The 22,851-nt window shown below is 47.0% G+C and overlaps 1 protein-coding gene and 1 long non-coding RNA gene across 13 annotated transcripts in view; one reads left to right on the top strand and one right to left on the bottom strand.

Annotated features, from left to right (window-relative positions):
- Positions 1 to 284, bottom strand: part of LOC109395278 (uncharacterized) — a 1,801-nt gene extending 1,517 nt beyond the window's left edge. The window contains exon 1 of the long non-coding RNA XR_002126610.1: positions 77 to 284. This is a non-coding gene — a long non-coding RNA (uncharacterized LOC109395278). The remainder of the gene's footprint in view (positions 1 to 76) is intronic.
- Positions 285 to 337: 53 nt separating this feature from the next.
- Positions 338 to 22,851, top strand: part of RBFOX1 (RNA binding fox-1 homolog 1) — a 406,097-nt gene continuing 383,583 nt past the window's right edge. For all 12 annotated transcript variants that reach the window (XR_002126609.1, XM_019666158.1, XM_019666149.1 and 9 more), the window contains exon 1: positions 338 to 575. Coding sequence is in view for 11 of the 12 variants with exons in the window: in XM_019666158.1 (XP_019521703.1) it covers positions 432 to 575 (144 nt within the window). In the remaining variant the exon portion in view is untranslated. The remainder of the gene's footprint in view (positions 576 to 22,851) is intronic.

Genomic DNA, 22,851 nt, shown 5'->3' with positions numbered 1-22,851 from the left:
CTCCACCCCCTGCCCTTAGCTCTACCCCCACCCCAGCCCCACTCAGCATCTCCAGGAGGGCAGCCACCCCCTCTACCTTTCACTGAAGTTGCTTTCGCTTGGTCTTGTCATCTTCGCGGGGGGCGGGGGCACCTGCCACTTTGAGAGGCAGAAGAAAGCAGGCCCAACACACACACACACACACACACACACACACACGCACACCCCAATGCAGCCATGAAGGAAACAAAATAGTTTCCTGCTCCTCTCAAGTGTCTTAGTTGTTGGAGGCAGAAGAACGCTGGGATCTAGCAAACCCAAAGGGGGGAGGGAGAGAGAGAAAGAGAGAGAGAGAGAAGAGAGACAGCCACCGGGGTTTGACTTAGATAATCAGCAAAATTAAAAAGGGAAAAAAAAAATTGTAGCGACCAGGCAAAGATCGGCGTGATTGCATGCGAGCGTCCCCACTCGTGCTCGGCGGGCGCCAGAGAGACAAAATGCAGCATCCTCTGACGGGGGCCACCTGCGTGGCGCTCCCCAACGTGGGCATGTGTCCCCAGCTCTCGTGTGCCTTGACTTTTATGTACTTACAGCAGGTAAGGCACGCGGCTTCCCCGTGGACTTGATCCCCGCATCGCTCTGGTATCTTGGAGGGGGTCCGGGAGGGGGCTCTTACGTTTGGATGGGAGGGGGTGCATCGCAGCCCCTGGTTCTCCGAGGATCCCTGATACCCCGTGTGCCCAGCTGTGTTTGCACCTCTGTGACTACTTCCAACGCCTGCTTCCGCCGAGCTTGGGTACCGGGAGTTTAAAATTGCAAACTGCCTGCTCCTTGCATCTTTCTGGTGCCAGAGCCCGACCCGTGGTGATCTGGGGCTAAACCCTTTGATGCCGAGTTTGGATCTGTGTGGAGGCATGCGTGTGCTTGGAGTTTTAATTTAGCGGCTTTAATAGGGAGTCCAAAAAAAAAAAGCATATGTCTGTGTGTGTGTATGCTCAGTGTTTTTGTTTTCTCAAGTTTGCCTGGGTGGTGCTATATTCAGTCGCTTTTGGAACGGGAGCCTTCGGGTTTCTGGAGCATGTCAGCCCCGGAACCTGCCTCCAAATTCTCAGGCAGTGCTGTGATGAAGAGCTGTTTAGGATGCTGTCTTTGGTGCTTTGTGTAAAGGCTTTTTCTGCCTCCACCACTCTGCCTTAATGGTCTTGCCGAGGGAGTCTGTGTCTATTTTCCATTCTGTGTACATTTCAGCGTCTTTCATTGTGCTTCTGTCTTTCCCTGGGTGTTTCCCTCCCACCGTCGCCTGTCTTCCTTTCCTGATTTACCAGGAGAGCTGCCGCCTAAGTTGGTTCCTGGGTTTGGGGAGCAGCTCAGGATTGCCTTGAGAGGTGACATGTGGCTTCTCCTCACTGGGCCAGAGCTTTTGGATGTGACTGGCAGGGTTAGAAGGATTTTGTCATTCTCCAGCCCTGGGATCCTGGTCCTGCTGTATGAGGAGTTAACAGTGATTGTAGTGGTTTTATCTGGTTTTCAATGGAGTACCTTCAAGAGTACCATTTGTTACCTGTGTGTCCTTGTGGTTCACTAAACTTCCTTTACAAGTACTCGGGGGGTGCGTGTGTGTGTGCGTGGGGGAGGACTCCTTCTCCAAAGAACCTCCAAGTCAATCTGTGTGGTAGGAATACATGTATTCATAAAACGCCGAAAGTCTGTTTGAAACATTTGGGGAATTGGGGATCAAGTTGGTTGCCTCCAGAAAATGTATGTTTTTTTAGCTGTATGTTTCTTTTGCAAGTCTTTTTTGAGAACAGCCTTTGTGTGTGTGTTGTTTTAATATCTTGGCAACAAATTGGTTTATCCTTTTAAATGTTATTTTATTCCATTTCTCATGAAGTTCACTGTGCCAGGAAACATTTCCCCAAAGCCTATTGGTAACATGTCATAGGACTCGTCTGCCTTTTTGTGCCTTTGCTGCGAGAGAGTGTGTGTGTGTGTGTGTGTGTGTGTGTGTGTGTGTGTGTAGTGTGTGTATAGTGTTAGACCAGTTCCCCACCAGAAAAGTATCCTAATAAGCATTTCTACAGCTGCTAATCCTCAATTGAATTTAATCTAATTATTGATATGAGTTGATCTTTGGCTTCTTTTTCATTCATTTCTTTCATGTTATTTATTAATCCATTTGAACAGCATCGCCTAGCAAGTAGAGCTATAGGTATTCAGTCTTCTCACAGTTGATTTATGCGTTATGATTTTCAAATGATGTTTCTTCCTTCGAGATCGTCACATTGGTTTGCCCATTTAGGCACAACTTAGAAAAGAATGCAGTGGACTTTGAGTGGGAGGTTATTCTTGCCACAGAAAGGACAAGTATATAGGATAAATGCCGCGGTTCTCAGCATCTGCCTGGCAGGCTCTCCCAGAAGCAAAAAAACGCTCCTGCTCTGGAAAGGGGAGATCCGAGGGAGCGAAGGCAGCCATAACAAACACTTAGAAGTGACTAAATCAGCGTAGTGGTCCCGTATGAAGAGAGGGAGGTGGTTTTCACGCTGTGGAAGGCACCCCCCTCTTGAAGCAGATGTAATGCTCTGAGTGGAACTGTGGATAAGCTGATGCTATGACACATGTCAGAATGCAGTGTATGTGTGTGTGTGTGTGTGTGGGGGGTGCCTGTGTGTTTTTTTTACTGAGTTTCTCTAAATGCCTAGAGTATAGGACAAGCAGACATTTATTTGTGCCTGTCTTAGTGGGAATCAGGTTTTCTAGCTGCACCTCCCAGGGACCCTTCCTGAAGGCTTCCTGTCAGGATGGAGAGAGCTATACCTTCAGGTCATCTCTCTGAGCCATCGCTGTCATAATAGTTCGTACAGAAGTCTCATGGCATTGCTTTTATTTAGCACTCCAGACCATTGGTTGAGGAAGGGTGTGAAACAGTGCACTCCAAACGCCACAAACCACTGACTGATACCACCTGCACACCGTTCCCCTAGACGTGGCCACTATATTTTCTATCTGCTGCTCATCCGGAACGATCATTGTAGCTCTATTTAATTTTGATGATCAGAGGGTTCCTCTGTACTCTCCGAGGAAGCTAATCCAGTGGATGACTCAGGCAGCCTCTATGATAAATGCCATCTTCTTTGGAAACCTTTTATTATTATTATTTAGAAAGAAACATATTTTAGGAGCCTTTGTCATTCAGATCACCAACTGCATAAGAGAATAATTAAGACCTAACTGGCCTTTATCATTCTGGTTTTTGAGTGCACAAACTCTGATGGGGATGGGGGGGGGGGCACCAAGTCTTCCCTGAAATATAATTTCCTGGAATGAAATTGCATATGGTGGTTATTCTCATCCAACAGCTCAGGCAAATTACTTCATCATTTGCTTTCTCTGCTTCAGCCCTGACATCCACCCTTTCTTCTTACACCTTCCTGGATTTGCTCCTCAGACAACTCATAGAAAACGAAAATCAATCGGGATACCTCGGCATCCGAGTCCACTCGGAATGACCATGTGAAAACGACATAATCCTGTTTCCACCAAGAACTTATTTATTCAGGCCCAAGAGGAGGCAACTTTGGTATTTCAATTATTTGCCTTCCTCCATTTCACTTATTCCTATTTCCAGGTAACTCTACCTTAGTTATTTTGCAAGTTATCATTCCATGTCTCCCCCTCTTTCTCCTTTCTTTGAACATCGGAAATGTTACTCTGGGTTGGAATTGCAAGGTGAGAGAATGTGGCATCGTCCCAAATTGTGGCACCTAGATACCAAACCCAGTGACATCATCACATGCATATAGACACGTGTAGTACACACGCCTGTATGTGTCCAGCATGGAGCATGTATCTTGGGGTTGCAGACCATCCCCAGATGGGAGGGACAGGTGAACCTTGGAGCAGCTGGCTGCAGTCCTGGGGTCCAGGGCCGCCCTCGCTTCAGCCTCCATTCTCAGCACACTGCACCGGTTCAATCCAGGGCCTTCTTTCCCAGTGAATCATGTTCTCTCAGGGGGACGTCAAAGTCACACATCCCCCAAAGAGGATTTCCCGAGTGGACACCCATATAAGCATTCTTGCTTTGAGGGAAGTGTCTGAATACAGATTCCAAATTGGGGGCTTTGGGATGAGCGAGGTCAAAAAAGAACATGTTTTGTTTTCCTCGGAGAGAAAAACAGAGAACAACCCCCCCACACACACACACAATGCACAAGTCTCGAGATGCTCGATACCCATTCTAAGTCATATGGAGCACAGCAAAGAGCACCCATCACATGGAAAGTTCTGGCGAGGCTGCGGACAGAGCAGAGGTGGTTTGTTTTCTGACACGCACAGCGTGTCAGGTTCCCCCAGAGCTATGATTCACACTGACTTCTAACCCCCTGAAAGAACAGAAGTAGCATATTAACTTAGTTTTCCCTGCTCCTAAACCCCGTCAGTATCTCCCAGCACCCTTTGGAGAAAGCTTCTCGTCTGTCAGATCCTATTCACCGAGAGAACCTTTTTATCAGCCTGAATTTGAAAACAAGTCAAATGCTTAAAATCCACCTTCAACGGGTGGGAGAAGCAAAGGACCTGTGAAGTGGGCCACGCCACTGTCAATATCTGAAGATTGGTCATTTTTCCCACTTAATCATGATCCATGGGGTTTGTTTTAAATAGTGAAGTGGTTTGTACAAAGGGTAATTCCTGGTAAATGAAGCCATTGCTCACTGCGGACGTCTTCAGATCGAAAGCAATTGAACTGAAACCTGCATATCAACCCTTTCTGTCTTTAATTAGAAAGGGGCGCTCAGTCCGCACAGAGTCGCCAGGAAGATGGGCTCCTCCGGGCACGGAGGCTTCGGAGGGGGGCACCGCCCCCATGCGCCGCCACGTTATAAATTTGGGAAACGTTAGGTAGGCCATAACAATTATGGCTGCGTAGACAAGTTCAATTCTCATTCCAGCTACTTACCTTGTGCTGCTCCGGCAGATGATTTATAGGGGACCAAATGGCATTTTATCACCTTCTTTCTTCTTGGCTTAATCCCATGTTGATTTATTAGATTGTGCTGTGGGGTGGGGGGGAGTCAATAGTGTCAATAACGCAGAAAAGAATTAGGATAGATTATCTTCACGTCTGAATTGTTTAAGGCATGTAAGTGGCCTGAATGAGTACATTCCCAGACCTGGGTGCCGGCCGGATGGAACCTAGGTCCTCTGGCCCTTTCTAGAGAGATCCTTTGCCATCAATTGGTTAATAAACCAATGTTCCTGGTCCCTTTGATTTTTCCGGTTCAGAGGAAGAGGCGTGAATTGCTGTGCTCTTGGCCAGAAAAGGCCCATATCTTAGGGGGGCTGGGGTTCGCCCTGTGGTTCTCCCATTTCGGGAACCTATGGAGGGGAGAGGGTGGGTATTGAATGCAGAGTTATTTGGGTGGCCTCTGATTTAAGATTATTTAACCCGATGTTCACTCACGAAAATCGTTAGTTTCTGCTAGCCCATAGATGGAACCCTGCGCCAGTGAGCTGCTATGCCTGCCATTTCATGGCAGTTTCCGTGTTAACACACCACCAGCAGCTTCTGTCTTTGCCCGTGTTATCAGGGCTCCCTGGCCTCTATTTTCCTTAGAGCTGACCCTTGAGTAATTGTCCAGTAGCTGATGGACTGAGGGTAGACAGTCTTTTTTTAGGGGTTTCTGATGCATTTAACCAGGCTCTCTGTCCCAAGAGGAAACATCATACTTGTTTATTCATATTGGCCGGGTGAAAACAGTGTAGTTCGTCAGGCAAATAACGGTCTTCTGGAAGAGAAAGACATTGCAGCATTGTACACATAATCAGGTCGGTGCGTCTGTGCCTGGAGGGGGGCTGGGCGAGGCGCAGGAGATGCCATCCTGTGCAGGAGGCAGACAAAGTGTGGGCGTAATGGCCCCATCTGCAGAGACCTTTCTAATGGATGAGGAGAGGTGTCCCAGTGTGCTGTTTAATTCAATTAAGAAAAGCAAAGAAAGTTCTATTCATCAGTAAAGTTTCCTGTTTCCGGGAGCTGCCCAGGAGAACTTCGCAGGGCTGAGCATTGGCCTGTGGCTGTGTGCGTGATGTGGCTTGCCCCATGGAGAGGGGCTGTGTCAAATAAGGTCAGCTCTCACTCACAATAGCTCAGGAGGGGCCTGGCCGGCCCTTCAAGCACGTGGAGTGCAAGCTAGCTGGGGAATTGAGCAGCCAACCTGCAGACTAGCACGGCAGGGAGAAACTGTTGCAGAAGTGGCTTTGGGAAGGGTCCCTCAGGGCAATCGGTGGGCCTGGCATAGGGTTAGGAAAAAGTGTATGTGGCTGGAACCGTCTGGCTACTGAGAGCATTTGGGAAAAAGGGGTTCGGGTGCTATTTCTGACCATGGCACACTGATTGATTGATCCTGGCTGAAAAAGAGCAAAACGACCGATTTTTTATTGCTTGGGATCTTACCTCTAATCCCACTCTTAATTTGCATTTCTTATGTTTGTTAAGCACCAGATAGTTTAGAGAGCGCTTTGCCAGGCTTTTTCTAACTGTAAGTAAAATGACGGCAGAGACTTCTCCATTCCGTCTGTTACTCTAACCACAATGGCTAGAATAAAGTCTAGTACATAGTAGTTGTTCAATAAAATAAAATTGATGCGTGAGTGAATGAATGAGTACATTTGGACTTTTTAGGACCTTAGAAGCAAAGGGAGTCAGTGATTGCTACCCCTTTTTACAGGTTTATTGGAGCACACTTTCCATCATTTATTCAGTCTTTCATTTGACCACGCAAAAGATTGTTTCCAGGCATGGAGGGTATCACAGCAAATCAGTAAGAAAATGTCCCGGCCACCCTATTCCAGCAAAAGAAGAATAGATGATGCGAAACAAGTGAATCCAGAGGGTATTTTCAGATTGGAAACAGGGCTGGCTGTGCAGGAAAGAAACAGGGTGATGGGGTAAAGGCTTAGTGGGTTGGTGTTGGTTGTTGGCCTTTATCTGCTGGAAGGGTCACCAAGGAGGTGATGCCTTTTCTGACCCGAGGATAAGAGAGCACGAGGCATGTGAAGAGTTAAGAAAGTTGTTCCAAGAATGGGGGACAAAAGTGCACACGCCTCGTCTGGAAAAGAGCGTGCCTGAAGTCAAGGGGCGTGGGGACACAGTAAGGGGTGGAACTGGGTCACACGTCGGGTGCCAGTGCCTGCGGATTGGCTTTCTGTGTCCCCTGGGGCCATGTTGGGAAGGAGAAAAGGTGGAAACAAATGCTCCTTGAACGCCTGAGAGAAGACCTCTCCCGAGGTGGGGATTAACCCAGTGGTTTGGAAACAGGTTTGGGGTCAGAGGTGGAGAGAGGGTTTCACTGCAGCCTGAAGAAAGGCCTTCCTTGTGGAGTATCATGGCTCCCGTTGGTATCTTCTGCCCAAACCCCATCAAGGTGCTTACAACATGGACTTACTAGGCTGAAAACTGTTAACAGGGTCCACTGTTTCTCTCATTTCAGGCATTCTGGCTCCCTCTTCCTGACTTTTACCAAGTCACTCATCACCACTGTCGACATCTACTTAATATTTTTAGAATTCACCTATATTTTAAACTTACAAGTAGATTTGTCCAAACCAAAATACATGAACAGCCACAGAATCACAGCTATGATATACTTTTTCCAAACGTACGATGCCATGATTATTCACTCACATGTTCATTCATTCCTCCCATGTTTCCTGACCTCCTGCGAGGTGCCAACGGCTCTTTCAGACTTTCTCCATCGCCGACGGTCTCTGTCCTCATGGGGCATCCGTTAAATTGTTCACCCCTGCGCCATCTTGTGAGCCATCAATGCAGCTCCACGCTGTGGGAGACATTGTCTGGGCGCGTTGGGTCTGCTGGGAATCCCCGTTCACGTCCCGCGTGGAATCAGTCATTCCTCCCCTGACCCATGTTGAAAAGAGCAAGGCCCTCCTTATCTGCTTTGCGTCACCTCTTCTGCCCTCGGGTGGAGCGGCAGTGGGGGTCCACAGCGCCCAGTGTGTGGGGGCTTGGCGAGGATAGGCCAGGAGGGGGTGCCGGGGGCTGTAACACTCACCAGCCCCAGGTGGGGAGCAGCCGTGCTGTTTTGTTCTGTATGTTGTCTTTAAACACACACACGGAATTGAAATTAGGGACTGGAGCCAGAGTGAAAAGCATTAGGAGGTTAGTGTGTGTTCCCAGAGATGGAACGACTTTTTTTTTTTCCCCTCCCATTTCAGCAATGGAACAAAATCCAGGCAGCTGTAGGATGTAAGTGCCTCGGATTTCCCAGTCCTGATGAGTAAATGCGAAGAGGTGTAGTCTTAATGAGACTTTTCTGTTTTGGCGTTTGATGTCTGCCCAGGCCTCACCTCGAGGACTAGACCCCCCCTTATCAGAAATGGCAGCATAGGTTTCACTCTTCCCTTGGTGGTTCTGCTGGCTGTTGATTCTCTGCCCGAATCCAGGCACGGGGCGAGCTCTGTTCTTATGCAGGGACAAGAGCTGCGAGATTTCCCTCCCCTCCCCACCCCTCCGTGAATCTTTCCTTAGCGATGAGCAATATTGGCAGCTAAAAACCGAATGATCAGTGAGCTCTACCCTTCGCAGTATTGAACAGTCCATCTCAGGAATCCTACAAAATTCAGAGGAGAAACCTACAGCATTTTCGAACCAGTTGGTGTCAGCTCCCCCCTCCAAAACAGAGTTTAACAAAAACATTGCTATCTCTGCAGTCCTATAAGACAGAAGTCCCGAGCTGAAGACTTGATCCTAACCCTGTTACTCATGTAGCTAACCCACCTGGATTGAGCTGTTTGTTGTCCTTAATTGGGGGCTTCCCCTGCTTTTTCAGGAAAATAATGTTAAGAAGAACCATTTCATAACTATTCTTTGTAAGATGAAGTAAGATGCAGATAGAAACACTTAGCACAGTGCTTTGGGTACAGTGAGCAGCCAATAGATGTTTGTGAAAGAAATGAAAGAAAGAAAGAAAGAAGGAAAGAAAGAAAGAAAGAAAGAAAGAAAGAAAGAAAGAAAGAAAGAAAGAAAGAAAGAAAGAATCACAGAAAAGCGGCATCTGTTTATTGAAGCTGAACATACGTTTTTTATTTTTTGTTTCACCCTTATCGATGTGATCTATGCACCCATGTCCTGCCAAGGATGCAGAGTGTGGGCTGTGCTGTGATGGTCTCGCTCAGGTTCTTTGGTCCCTTGTACCTGTCCTGGGTTCTCCTCTCTCTCTTCCTGTCAACTGCCAGCCTGCCGGCCGTATTGGCTTGTAATATGGCTGCACATCTCAATTAATGCATTGTGACAGGAGGAGGGAAAATAAAAATTGTCTTGCTCTTGTCAGTAGCAAAGTTATTTACTTTCAAAAGCTGACAGAATCACACTGCAGGGGCTTCATTTATTTCTATTCAGAATGTCATTATTCTGTGATGTGGGGACTTGGGCACAGGCTGAAGTGTATTCCTGGGAGCCCGAATGTGGCGGGTGCCTGCTGGGAGAGTCGGGGGCAATTTTCCTGGGGCTTAGCCGTGCCGGGTGCTTGGCACTGACGCCTGAATGAACGCCCCTGTTTTGGGAAGGACTGTTCGGCCGACACATGTATTCTCAGGCCCTGGGCTTGTCCTGTGACGGAGCCTGGGCCTCCTCCTTTGACTCCTGGAATTTCTGGAAAAATGAGTTCGCTTTGGAACTATGTATTGTCTCTACTGAAACTGTCTGACAGGTTCTCTCATCCAAATAACTTGCCTAAAACTATGTATTATTATTGTTGTTGTTGTTATTAATATTATTATTTTGCTTTTCCCCTTCTTCTGTTATTCTTTTTGTTTTTCTTGTTTTCTAAGTGTTTGCGATGAGCAGTTAAAATAGGGAGTGGAGAAATTCTTTCTCCAGGGTGCAATGGCAGAACTTTCCACTAGGGGTCTCCATTTAGAACATGTGACTCAGGGTTCTTGAGAACGCTTTTTCTTTTTCCTTTTTTTTTTTAAGTCTCCTTTTGGTTCCATTCAAAAAGTGAGGCTGCTCTGCAAGCAGTAGGAGATGCCGCTTGTGTGATCATTTAGGTAACCAGAGAACCCAGCCAGCCTCAACCACGATGATGACAATGATGCTAAAATAATTAAAATAATTAAAATAATCAATAACTTTTATGGAGTACCATGTGACAAGCACTCTGCCAAGCACTTTTGCTTTGCATGGATTACCTCATTTAATCCCCCCCAAAAGGCCTCTGGGGAGTTGATGCGAATCCTTTCGGGGTTTTTTTTTTTTTTAGTGGCTGATCTGAGGCGGGTGGGTAGAAGAGCCCATATTTAAAACCAGCCCAGCCTGTCTCACTCCAGGACCCGCTCTCTGCACTGTCCCAGGCAGGCTGCTCTTTCTGCATGATTGCCCCAGGCCCCCGCCAGGCCATCACCGTGGACAGATGACTGCACTTAACCAAGCCCGCCCTCATTTCTGTTTGCTTCCAAAGGCAAAACTTGTCCAAAAGGGATCGAGTCGGTCAGCAGAGCTTTCCACGTTGAAGCTGTATGCGATTTTATTTTTAAGTCGTTATGGTTATTGTCAGAATAAACGAGAACACCCAGTGAGGCCGCCAGACTTGGGGGAGGCTGGGGGAAGAGAGCGCGCGAGGTCCCCTCCGAGAAGGATGGAGAGTGACTGTCTCCACAGCCAGCGCCAACCCCCAAATCCCTGTGTGCGCGAGGAGCTCTCCAACTAACAGGAAATGCAGTCACTGCCGGGCACCGCATTAATGATTTATGCACCCCTGCTTTTGTTCACTTGCGGGGCCTGGTCCTGTTAATAAAGGAATTTCTGGGAGCTGGGTCCCAGCTTGCCGTGCTGTTTCGCTCAATGCAGTGCAGGCTGCTCCATAAATCAAAAGAATTTAGTGCTTTACAACCTTGCTGAGCTTCTGAGATCCTGTGTGCGTGTGAGTGAGTGTGTGTGTGTGTGAGTGAGTGTGTGTGTGTGTGTGTGTGTGAGAGAGAGAGAGAGAGAGAGTGTGTGTGTGTGTGTGTGTGTGTGTATTTAATCAGATTCACCTAGGGACATTTTCATAGCCTTTCTGTAAAGAATGAATGAAGGAGGGGATGCATGTATCTTAGGGGTATCAGGGCTGGTTGGTTTTTTTCACAGTGGCATCACGGCCCTGTGTATTCCCCAGGTGGTGTGTATGCCTTATGGTGTTGTCTGTGAAAATGGGCCGACTCCATTTTATTAGTATACAGAGATGCAGATCACATTAGACCTCCCCTGCCTTCCAAATCATCAAAAACAACAGACAAGGGAGACGGTGGGAGTGTACTGTAGGCTGTGTCACCTTCCCTGCAAGCAAAGAAGAGCTTCTCCATGCTCTTTAAACAATGGGGTTTTTGAGGCTTTTTTTTTTTAATTCAGTTATTCAAGGAAAAAGAATTCTACTTTGTTTTTGAAAATGAGTGAAGATATTTATTTTCCAAGTTGAGAATTCTGGATTTTGGAAACTTTCTCCTGTTCAGTAAAGCACAGAAAGCTGGTTTTAACCTCAGCTTTTTTTTTCTTTTTTTCTTTTTTTCCTAATTGGAAGGGGAAAATGATATAATCAAATGTTATATTTGGAATCCTCAATTCCTCTTTCAGGATATCTGCAGAGAAAAACCCTGGGTTTTTGTTTGTTTGTTTGTGTTTCTTTTTTGGATTGCACTTGTGTTCTGTTAATTATATCATGTGTTTCATTTTGTGTGTGGTTATATTTCTTCCCCTGTAGAACTGTGAACTGAAAACTACCAGATCTCTGAGTAGGAGTTTGAGGGGAAAAAACCCAGAATATTTAGAAAATTAGAGTGATACTTCAAATGTTCTATCCAGGATTATCTTTCTATAAGGTGAAGTCTTCATTTAGGAAATATACCTAACTTAAAAAAAATAAAATAAAAGATTTGTAAGGCTTTGAGGAAACAAACATCTCAATTTAGTAAAATTCACACACAAAGAAATGCATGAACGAATGAATGCAAAGAAAAATGAATAAAGCCTGAACCTACGCCCACCTAAATCAGGGTTTGAATTTCTTTTCTAAATGTGAAAGTTTGGGCAAACTGGTTTTTATGCATGTTTATGCTGATGAGAAAATTAAAAAGGTTTTTTTGAAGCTAGTCAGGGTCACTGTCAGTGGTAACGAAATGGAAACAGATATTAAGTTGAAACACCTACTTTTTACAGCCTCGTCTTCCTGAAAAGTCGAAGACAGAACGCTTGAATTTATGTAAGATAATAAAGAGCCTTATAACAATTTCTCATCACGGGAAATGTGATACATATTTGGACTCGGAAAGCAGGTGTCCAGCAAACAGTTCACATTCGTATTGTACAGATTTTTCTGTTTGCATTTGTTCTCTATTATGTGAATCCATGAGCCTCTCATTGTCTTTAATTATGTCTACGAGACGCAAGACAGCAGACAACAGCTGCGCCATTGTTTGCTTGGTTTACATATAGCTTTGATGGGTTATTAAACAATCTATTTTCAAACCGAAAACAGAGAAAGCAGCCGAACCCATATTAATGGCGTTTTGTAAAGACCCATTATGCAATTAGCCCCTGGGATTTGTGCAAAGCTGGTGATTCACCCAAACAAACATCCCTTTATTCTGATAGCTCTTCTTGGCTTTGTGAATAATATCAATTTCCACAAAATACAATCACATTTCCTCCTTCATCCTGTCTCATGCCAAGAAGATGATGTGTTAATATGAGGGATGGACCCTTCACTTTGTCTATCAGAAAAAGAGCAACTCGCCACACTCCAAAATCACGCTGTCGTTAATTCAAGCCAGCAATTACTAACAGTACAGAAGATAGCTATCGCCTTAGGATTTTACCCATTTGTGGAAATCCCTAATACTTTGTCATCTATGTGTGAAAGACCTATGGAGTCACCCCCAGCAAAGCATGCGACATCCCCAATGATTAATTCAGACCTCATGCCCTCACGTTAGTAATTGGTTAATAATTAATTCACTCATTCACTCAACAAATATTTATTTAGCCTCTGTTCTACCTGAGAAAGTGGTGTAGTCACTGAGACTACAGAGGCAAGGAAACCAACCTCATGTTCCTCCGTGGAGCTTACGAGTTTGTGGGGCTGACAGCCCATAAGCCAGAGAAACCTGTGTTGCAAGTTGTGATAAACTCCCTAAAAGAAAAGAGAGGGGTCCACAGAAAGCAGTAGGGGGTGGATTTAGGGGTGAAGGAAGCTCTTTCTGAGGAGGTGATGTTGAAACGTACCTGAAATAGGAGGAAGGCATAGAGATGGGAGTGGGGGGGTGGTGAGAAAATCTTTCCTCCTAAGGCAGAGAGTATGTGTCATGGTTGTCCCCCGCCTGGCTGATTTCAGGGGACTAAGAAAAGACCAAGTGGTGTGGAATAGAGTGAAAGAGAGGGAAAGGGGCAGACAGGGGCCAGAATCCAGTTTTTGGAAGCACTGATATGGAGGTTAGAGATAATTCCAAGAAGAATAAATAAAAAAGGGGCGGAGGGAGATCAAAGGGCTTTAGGCAGGGGAGACATAGAATTGAATTTTGCCTTTAAAAAGACTAGTTGTTTGGCTGTTCTGTGGAGAAGAGATTGGAGGGGGACAAGATTGAAAGCAGAGGCTCAGGTAGGACAACACTGCAATAATTCAGGTGTGAGATGACGGTTGCTTGGACTAGGAGTTGACAGAGAGATGGACGGCAGTGCGAGTTTCGAAAAACAAGCCTGGTGCTCTGTGTGTCACCTCTCCATCCCCCAAAGCCAGTGTTCAGAAAAGAGAACAAATATAATATGCTAGGGGGTACATCTGAGGGACATGGTGAGGAGGCAGTGTCTCAGGAGGCTGTGACCTGGGGTGTGTGGGGGGCTTCACCAGAGAAAATGACAAGCCCGTTCCAGCATATTTCAGTCCAGAGCTCCCTGGATGTTATTTGGCCAGAGTGCAAATCTCATCAGCAGGTCTTACGCATTGTTTGGTAGCAGAGTTTGCCACACAAAGTTTTGCCCCAGCGCTCACATCTTAGCATCTGACTTGTCATGGGGTGGGTGAGGAATAGAGAGAAAGCCTGATGAAATGTCCAGTGGACAGTGCCTCCATACCCCCCTTCTGGTCAGAGGAGTACAGGAGTCAAGTGCATTCCTGTGGGTGTCAGGAGCCTGAGAAGCAGCACAAATCTTAGGGACCTCTGGCCAGCTAAGGGGCAATGTGTCTTACCTCCTCTGGAGCTAAGTTTCTACATTTGTGAAATAGAGGTGACAGCAGGCTCAGGAGTGTAGGGTTGTTATGAGCGTGGCATGAGATTGTTCATACAGCATCCAGCGCAGCCCCCGGTAGTGTGTGTGTGTGTGTGTGTGTGTGTGTGTGTGTGTGTGGAGGGTGGTGGTGGTGACAGTGATGGTGGTGATGGTGATGGTATTGTACTAGTGGAGATAATGATGATGGTGGGAATGCTGGTGTTAATGCTGGTGACAGTAGTGATGGTAGAGATGGTGGCGCTGGTGGTGATGATGTTTGGTGATGATGGTGATGCTGGTCAGAATGCGGCGTGGTAGGGTAGTTCCACGCTTGAGTACTTGGGCTTAAATTTGGTTCACATCTGCCCGTTGCCATCCTGTGTGCCCGTTGGCAACTTATGTTAACTTTCTTTGTTTCAGTTTTCTCATCTGTGAAATAGGGGCGATGACATTTGTTGCCAGATTATGATGACCAAATGAATTACTATTAAAAAAAAATAGCGCATCATGCATTCTATATGATAAACCAACTCCAATGAGCGTAGAGAGTGTTGGTTAAATAGTAACGTGGCACCGAATGCAGCCTTTAAAAAATGTGCCTAGTGGCTTCCAGTCGGTCTGCTCCTTTCTTTTTGATTTGGCGTTTCATAGCGGCAGGAAGGCTGCCTTCCACTTGTCTGCACTGCAGACCCACCCCCATCTCTCCATGTGTTCCGACTAGAACAGGTGTGTGGTGAGCCAAAGTTCTGGCAGGGTGCAACATGAAAAAGACTCCCGGTAATTATAAAAATAACAGCGAGGGCTGCTTAGCGAGGTAGGCAGATGAGCACACCGCTAGCCAGAATGATAAATAGCGCCTGCAAATGTTAGGTCCCGGTGGGAGTGTGGGACCATATGGGGATAAACCACACTAAAAGTTGGGCATCACTGGTAACTTTTAAGCGTTTAAGGAAGGCCACTCTAGCGCCAAGTTTTCTTTTTCTTTTTTTATCCTAATTTTAAATCCTTCAGTTCCCTTTTGTCCCTTTGTTCTATTTTGGTCCTAAAGGCAGCATTCATCTGTGAGACCAGCCACCAACCTCCAAAGGAAGGGAGGTACCCGGATGGTAATCCGACAACAAACGGCCACCCTGGAATCTGTGAATTTCCACACTGAGCTCTATTCAGTATTGTTGGGGGAGATGCAAAGAAATACAGTAAATATTTTCAGGAATGCTGACTTGTTGAGTTCAGATCCGTGATGGTGGGTGTGCAGAAAAATGAGTACAAAACAGCCAGCTCAATAAGTTTATAAACATTTGCAGAGGGGCAAACGGCTCTCTGCCAAACATTTAAACAGAAGATGTGGACTGTGGTGTGTTGGTTTCAGGTCGGTGTTTCTGTGTTGGGTCTGAATGTAGCTTGGACATGGTGTAGCCTGTGTTGGCCTGGTGCTAAAGCACTGGGGTTTGTCTGGAAGGGTACTTTGAAATTCTCGTTCATCACCCAGGCAGTTTTTTCAGGACTCACTTAGAAGAGGTTTCCGCATGGATGCAAGGTTTATAATGAGTGTTGTTGCAGACTCCTCAGTGGACTTCCAGGATTCCTTATTTAGCAAATACATCCATATCCCTGGTATTGCAGAGCTTGCAGAGGAAAGAAAGCAGGACTTGAAATTAGACAGGACCATGGCTAAGGGCCTCCCACTCAACTAGCCTGGAAGGATGCAAACTCTCCGAATTACATACATTTCCTCATCTGTAGAGTGGGGCTGTTGTGAGTAGCAGACCACAGAATTATTAAAAGATTAAATGAGGTACAGCCTTCAAAGTGCTTACAATGGTGTTCGGCACTTAGAAAGTTCTATGAAAGTGTTTTTAAGAAATAAGCAAAAAGTGTCTTCAATGACTTCCTTTTGTGCACCTGTATATGTGTATCTGATCTTCTTACCATTACTATTGAATCAGGCCAGCATCTATTGGCTGCAAGGTTTAGAAACCCAACTCAAACTAGCTGGAGCAAACACGAGGACTTATTGGTTCATGAGACCGGGATGATTGGCATCCACCAGGAATAAGAGAGTAGCTACTTAACTGCCTGATATCCATGTAAATGGAGATGGTCCTGCCAAGGTCAGAGCCACCTTGAATGAAGCTCAGACACATACAAGCGGACTGTAGCCAAGGAATGCTTTAAGTGCCTTGGTACATTACCCCGTGAGGACAGTGGCACTGCCTCCAAATACATAAGTGAATTAATTGTGATTCAGAGAGGGTAAGTAACTTTCCCAAGACCGCACAGTCAGAAGCGGTCAGAGCCGGAATTTGTACCTCAGCTTCGTGTGGCTCCAGTACCTGAGTTCCTAGCCAATATGCTACATCACTACTATAATAAAAATTAAAATAAGTTTGTTTTTCATTAGTGAATTGGAAACCAGCAGAACTATATTTTCAAATATTTCCTGGAGGAGGCAGCATAGCAGAAGCGTACCTGACTCAGGAACCAGGTACACCACTCACAAGCTGTGTGATCTTGGGCAAGTTACTTAACCTCTCTGTGCCTCAGGTTTCCTATGGGTAATACAGGGATAATAACAGGACTTGCCTTATAGGGTTGTGATGAAGATTAATGAGTGAATACAGAAAGGGGTTAGAAGGTGTCTGGCCAATAGTAAATGGTATATATGGTCTGTTTAAAAAAAAAAACCATTTAAAAATAGATTGCAATGTAAGAATCAGAAAGGAAATGAGGTCACCCAGGATGGTTCTTCTTTTGATGTCCCCAGAGAGTCCCAGAAGGGTACTGCTAATCTGGGACATTGGAAAGCCCACCTGTCAGAGGCTCTCTGTTGCCACCAGCTGCCTGGCCATGACATCGTGGCAAAACCATTTGCAGTGCTCAGCCCTCTGGCTCACCCTCTCAGACGCTCAGCGGTACAGCTTCGCACAGCCTGGCCCTGGGTCGCTCCTATCTCTGTCTTATCTGCAAGAACAGATTGCGCAGGCTCTGAAGACACAAGTATATACCTCCTGCCCCCATTTGCCCCAGCGCTGCATTGGGGGGCGGGGTGGGGGGCGCTACCGTACCCAACACCCACACATTGGTTTGGTGGTGTCTGTTCTCTGGGCTGAAGTTGAAGGTGAAGCGTCGGTGGACACACTAGCCCCTCTCTTAGGGAGATGCTCGTTATTGGACGAGAGGCTAAGGACGTGTGTTTGGCTCTCTTAGTGTCGGAGTTTGTCTGACAATATTGAATGTCTTAGTACCTCCCTGGATTATCTGACCTTTATGCTTTCTTGCAAACCTCCCCCATGCCAATCTCGGGTGAGAGCCCTTTGCGTGACAGCAGCTGCACATCCTCAGAGTCACAGTGCTGGTGTGCGTGTCAACCTGACTCCATGCAGAAATGCTCGTCTGAGCTGTTAGCCTGAGCCTGACTGAGGGGATTCTGACTCGAGCCATGCCTTTCCTTTATAGGAAACACAGCACGTATTCGCTACGTACTTCCAAATCTGGCCGGGGTGCAGAGGCCCCTCAAAGGTCCACTGATGAATTTCACAGGGGCCGTCAACCCCCTGCAATGATATGGAAAATTCTGTGAGTTACATGCAGTTTTCTGGGATGAGGGCAAAATTCTCAGAGTGGTCCAGGCATCAGGAATAAGAGTTAAGCATCACCACTTCACCCCCAGAAGAGGCCTGGATAAGAGACATTGCCCAGGACATGACAGCCCTGGAGGCCGAGGTGATGCTTCAGAGTCACAAGGAGCGGTCTCTGGATAAGCTGTGTAGCAACAAGGAACGGTCTCTGGATAAGCTGTGTAGCAACAAGGAACGGTCTCTGGATAAGCTGTGTAGCAACAAGGAACGGTCTCTGGATAAGCTGTGTAGCATCCCGCCTGGGTCCCCTCCGCTGTTTTCTCGTCTGTGGTTACTGATGGCTGGTGTTCCCATGTGACCAGCTCACTGCCAGCTGACCTGGGCCCCCACTTGCTCGGGAGGTGTTCCCCACTTTCTGAGGACTCGCTGGGGCGTGGTGAAGGCCCGCCACTTCCCAGGCCCTGAAGCCCTGTCCAGCCGTCTTGACTGGCTTTGCATGTGTTTTCCTTTGCCTCTCATGGTGGAGATTGAGTGAAGGGCTGAGGGTGCAGGAGCTAAAGAGGCCACTCAGCGTAAGTGTGGTCCAGGCCAGCATTTCTCAGAGCATGCGAATGCTTGTCACATGCCGAAAAAGGCATTGTCATCACAGTTACCAACCAGGGCTCTGCAGCCCTCATTCAAGGTCCAGCTCGGTCATTTACTAGCTATATTTTCTTGCCCGATTAGCTTCACCTTTCAGTGATCCTGTCTGTGTTTCAGGGAATGTAACAGGCTCTGCTTCCTCGGGATGTAGAGATGCTAACCTGAGCTAACATGGGTGATGAAATTAGTACAGTGACCGGCACAACGTAAGCACTGAATAAATGGCAGCAACTGTGCTGCTGCCGCTGCTGATGATGCGTGTGAAGACGCTGACGAAGACGTAGGAGAAGAGGAACAGGAGGAGGAGTAAAGAACTCTGCACAGGAGCTAACACATAATTAATTCTCAATAGTCAGATATTCAAATAGATAGCAAGATGGATGGATGGATGGATGGATGGATGGATGGATGGATGGATGGATGGATGGACGGACGGACGGACGGGCGGACAGACGGAATGAATAGTGGATGGATGATTGAAATGGTATAATGAATGGTGGATGGATGGATGGACAGATGGATGGATGGACAGATGGATGGATGGACAGATGGATGGATGGATGGACAGATAGATGGATGGCCAATTGGCCATTGAGTAAGTCTGAGAACGTCTGGTACAAACAAAAACCCAACAGATGTCTATTTTTTTTCCTTGCGGGACCTCTGAGGGGCTTTACTATGCTAATAGTTTTCATGAATCCCCAAGAGAGGGAGGGAGAGGAAGCTGAATTTCTCCCCCTTATTCAGCCATGGGGTTCTTTTGACAAGGGAGCAGGCATCTCATTGGCTCAAGGTTCTATTGGGCCGAGCACGCCTTGGGGATGCCAGTCTAGGCCCTCAGCCTCTAAGAGGAAAGGGTGTGTGTAGCTCAGGTAGTTTGGTCCATTTACAGGGAGCACAGGGTGTGCATGGCATGTGGGCAGAACGGCCCAGGGGCACATCAGGGACACTGTGCCACCTGGCGCGGTGTCTGTGCCCAGCTCCTGCAGGGACCTGCAGCACAGGAGACAGAAGACTGTGGGGAGGGCAGACGGGCACATGTAGGGAGCGGCTGGCTTTTCATTCCCCATCCTGAGAGTCCCCAGGGTGTTTTTGTTTGCCTCCAGCAAGGTCAACAAATTCCCAAACCCAGTTGCCATTCATCCCCAGACAGGTCAGGGGTCGGTTCCTGAAGCATTGTTGATCTCAGCAGAGATGATGTGCAGGGTTGATATTCTTAGATTTGCTCATTCAGCCGGTCAGTCTGGCTTTCAGAGGAGAATCAGGTCAAGGAACGCTTAATGAACCAAGAGGAGCACAGTGCTGCCTCCACCACCGGGGCTCGAGTTTCCAATGGTAATCAGCAGTCTCCTCGCTCACAGGAGCTACTGGAATTTTCTTTGTGCATCTTCACGACTGTGTTTTGGAGGGGGGCATTACGGCTGGGTAGAGTGACCCAGTGTCCCGATTCTTGGCGTTACCCCTGATTCCAAGGTACTGTCTCCATCATCCCCACAAATGCTCGTTTGAATTCGAAGTGCTCATATTTTAGTTTCAAAGCTGTAATTTCCATGTATACACATCCTGGTTAACCTCTGTGTCTTCATTTTTGGTTTGGGCCATGGGAGAAGGGGGTGCAGTCTGACACGAGAAGGCACAGCACAGGTTGCTTTGGGAAGCGCTATTTTACTTAACCAATCAGCTTTGGAGGGAGGAAGAGTTTTGACACTCGCGATTTGGGGGAGGACTGACTTGAGCTGGTTCATCTAAACCAGCTGCTGCCAAGGCTGCTGTCAGGACCACAACTTCCAGCACCCATTTACTGAGTCTGCTATGAGCCAGTCCCTCAGCTAAACCTGTCTGCATGTTATTCTTATTCCTATCTCTAGACCTTCCCATGACTTGGTTACTCATCGCATGCTTATTTTGCCGATAATAAATCTGAGGCACAGAGAGGCTAAGTCATTTGCACAAGAACACACAGCTGGCAATGGCCGGGGGCCTGCGAATTTGATATGAGCAGTGTGTCCTATTGTGAGCACCTAACTACGATGCTATGGTGCTTTTGCAAGGCTGGAGCCCGGGGTGGTGACGAGACGTGTCAGGCACTCACGGAATAGTAATGCCACAGTGAGACGTGATGCTTACTAGGTACGCTCATCCTTGCAACAGTTTTCCATGCTTCGACTCATTCACACATATCAGCCCACAAGAGAGGTGGGGCCACCATGTCTGCTCCCCGCAGGGTGTGGCTTTCCTGGCTGGATTGGTCCTGTGCTGAGGATACAGAAAAGGCTAACATGAGGATAACATGGGGACAGCCGGTCGATGGCCCAGCACATCCTCCCAACAATCTGTGGAAGCTTTTCCTGTGGAAGATGTTGCCTTCCTGGCAATCTGCGGGATGCTTCCAGCCTTCCCTTCCGGGAACTCATCTGTCGCTCCTGGGCATGAGGACCACAGGTCCTTCCGGGGCATCTCAGGGGATTATTCTTTGAGCCCCATACTAGGTAAAGCCCTTCTGTGCTGTGCTCTCACCTGTATTGGATCTGGTTGGAATACATGTCTGGTAGTGAGGGCAGTTTATCAATTTCGGTTCAGATTATTGCCCTAGCGTGGTCAGGTCATTCATGGTGACCCAGCAAATAGTAGGGCCCCAGAGAAGGGAAAACTGGCTCTTGGTTACTGACAAAGTCCCCCTTGTGCTGTTTAACCTCAGACAAGTTACATAACCTCTCTGAACTCCCACTTGATCTTGTAGATACACAGGTGATTCTCAAGTGCTTACTGAGCATCTACTCTGTGCTCAGTCCTGTGAGAAAGACAGGAAAAACAAATGATCAAGGACAAGGTGGCGGAGATAAAAGGGGAGAATACCTGGATGTTTACCGTCACGGGACCAGTCTCTGCTGGTCTTTCAGGGCCTTCGATGCATCGGTTGTGAGTGCCGGGGAAGGCGGGGGGCTGCCTGTTGAAGGATGGGGCGCTTATGCCAGCAGTTATGTAAGCGCGACAGAAACAATGAAGGTGTCAGTGTTGGGTATTGGTGGGGTGTTGAGGGGACAGGCCTGACGTGAGGACAGAGAGGATTGGAAAACAATTTCACAGTGGGTACATTAAGGACATGCTGAAGAAAAACAAATAAACTAGCACTTTTTGAACGCCTTCCAAGTACCGGGACATCCAGACACAGCCTGTCATGTCACAGCAGCAGCGTACCCGGGAAAAGGTACAGCTGTCCGCTTTTACCCCTGAGAAGATCAGGGCTCCAGGCTGAGTGTCTCCTCCTGGATCAAATGCGTGAAAGGATGACAGAGCCAAGATCCCAACCCAGCCGCCCCAACTATGCAACACATGGTTTTTCCTCTGTACCAAGAGGCACCCAGGTCACTTGAAATGAAAGTCTGGATTATCTGAAGACCCTTGCAGCCTCTTAGCTTTACTTACACTCTTCCAAAGTATTCATTCAGCCAGCCATTCTATCAGGAAACGTTTAGGGAAACCTCATTTGTCCAGCCACCATTTTCGTCATTGGGTAAACAAGAATGAATGGCATGTTTCTTTATTTGAGACAGTCCACCTTCTAGAAGGAGTCATCACACTTAAAAGAATTATTATGCAATGCTAAATGATGCCAGGACATAGGTAATGGTGCAGGTAGTTCTGCCTGGGTTAGTGGGGAAGGCTTTGCAGAAAATGTGACATTTGATTTAACCCAGCAAGGCTGAATTGGAAGGAAGGAAGGAAGGAAGGAAGGAAGGAAGGAAATTCTGCTTAGCAGACAAGCTTGTATGGAGACCTGGATTCATACAAGTATTTGGCAAGGGCAATTTGCCAGGTGTGGTCTGCAGAAAGACTACGTTGTAGAAGGAGGGATAGTGTGTATTGCAGAATGAATCTGGAAAAGTAAAACTGAGGAATATTGCGAGGGGCCTGGAACATTGTAGATTTTCTGTCACCCACCGCCTGGACATGGGTGGTAGAAGTCAGTAAATATGCTGAAAGGTAAGGAGTACGATTAATACTGTCGGAGAAACACTGTTTTTTGTTTGGTTTTGTTTTGTTTTAATGATTGATAAGTAGCAAGTGGCATATGGCATGTTTTCAGGAAGCAAGAAAAATAGTGGAGCTAGTCTCACAGAGCCTGATTCTCCTGATCTATGGATGAGGTCCATTCTTCCCAGACTTCAGTGATTGTTCCTACAAGGAAATGTGCCCCAAAGTTTCTACATCTCCCAGTCTTTCAAGAGATATCATAGATCTAAATTTTATGTGCAGTGCCTCCATTTAAAAATGCTAACTTTTTTACACAATGCACGCTAATCATCATAACCATCACCACCACCATCACCACCATCATCATCACCATCATAACCATCAACACCACCATAACCACCATCACCATAACCACCATCACCA

The sequence above is a fragment of the Hipposideros armiger genome, unplaced genomic scaffold (assembly GCF_001890085.2).
Source record: "Hipposideros armiger isolate ML-2016 unplaced genomic scaffold, ASM189008v1 scaffold_461, whole genome shotgun sequence".
Taxonomy (NCBI): Eukaryota; Metazoa; Chordata; class Mammalia; order Chiroptera; family Hipposideridae; genus Hipposideros; species Hipposideros armiger.
Note: the sequence above shows the minus strand (reverse complement) of the source record. Positions and strands in the feature narration are given on the sequence as shown.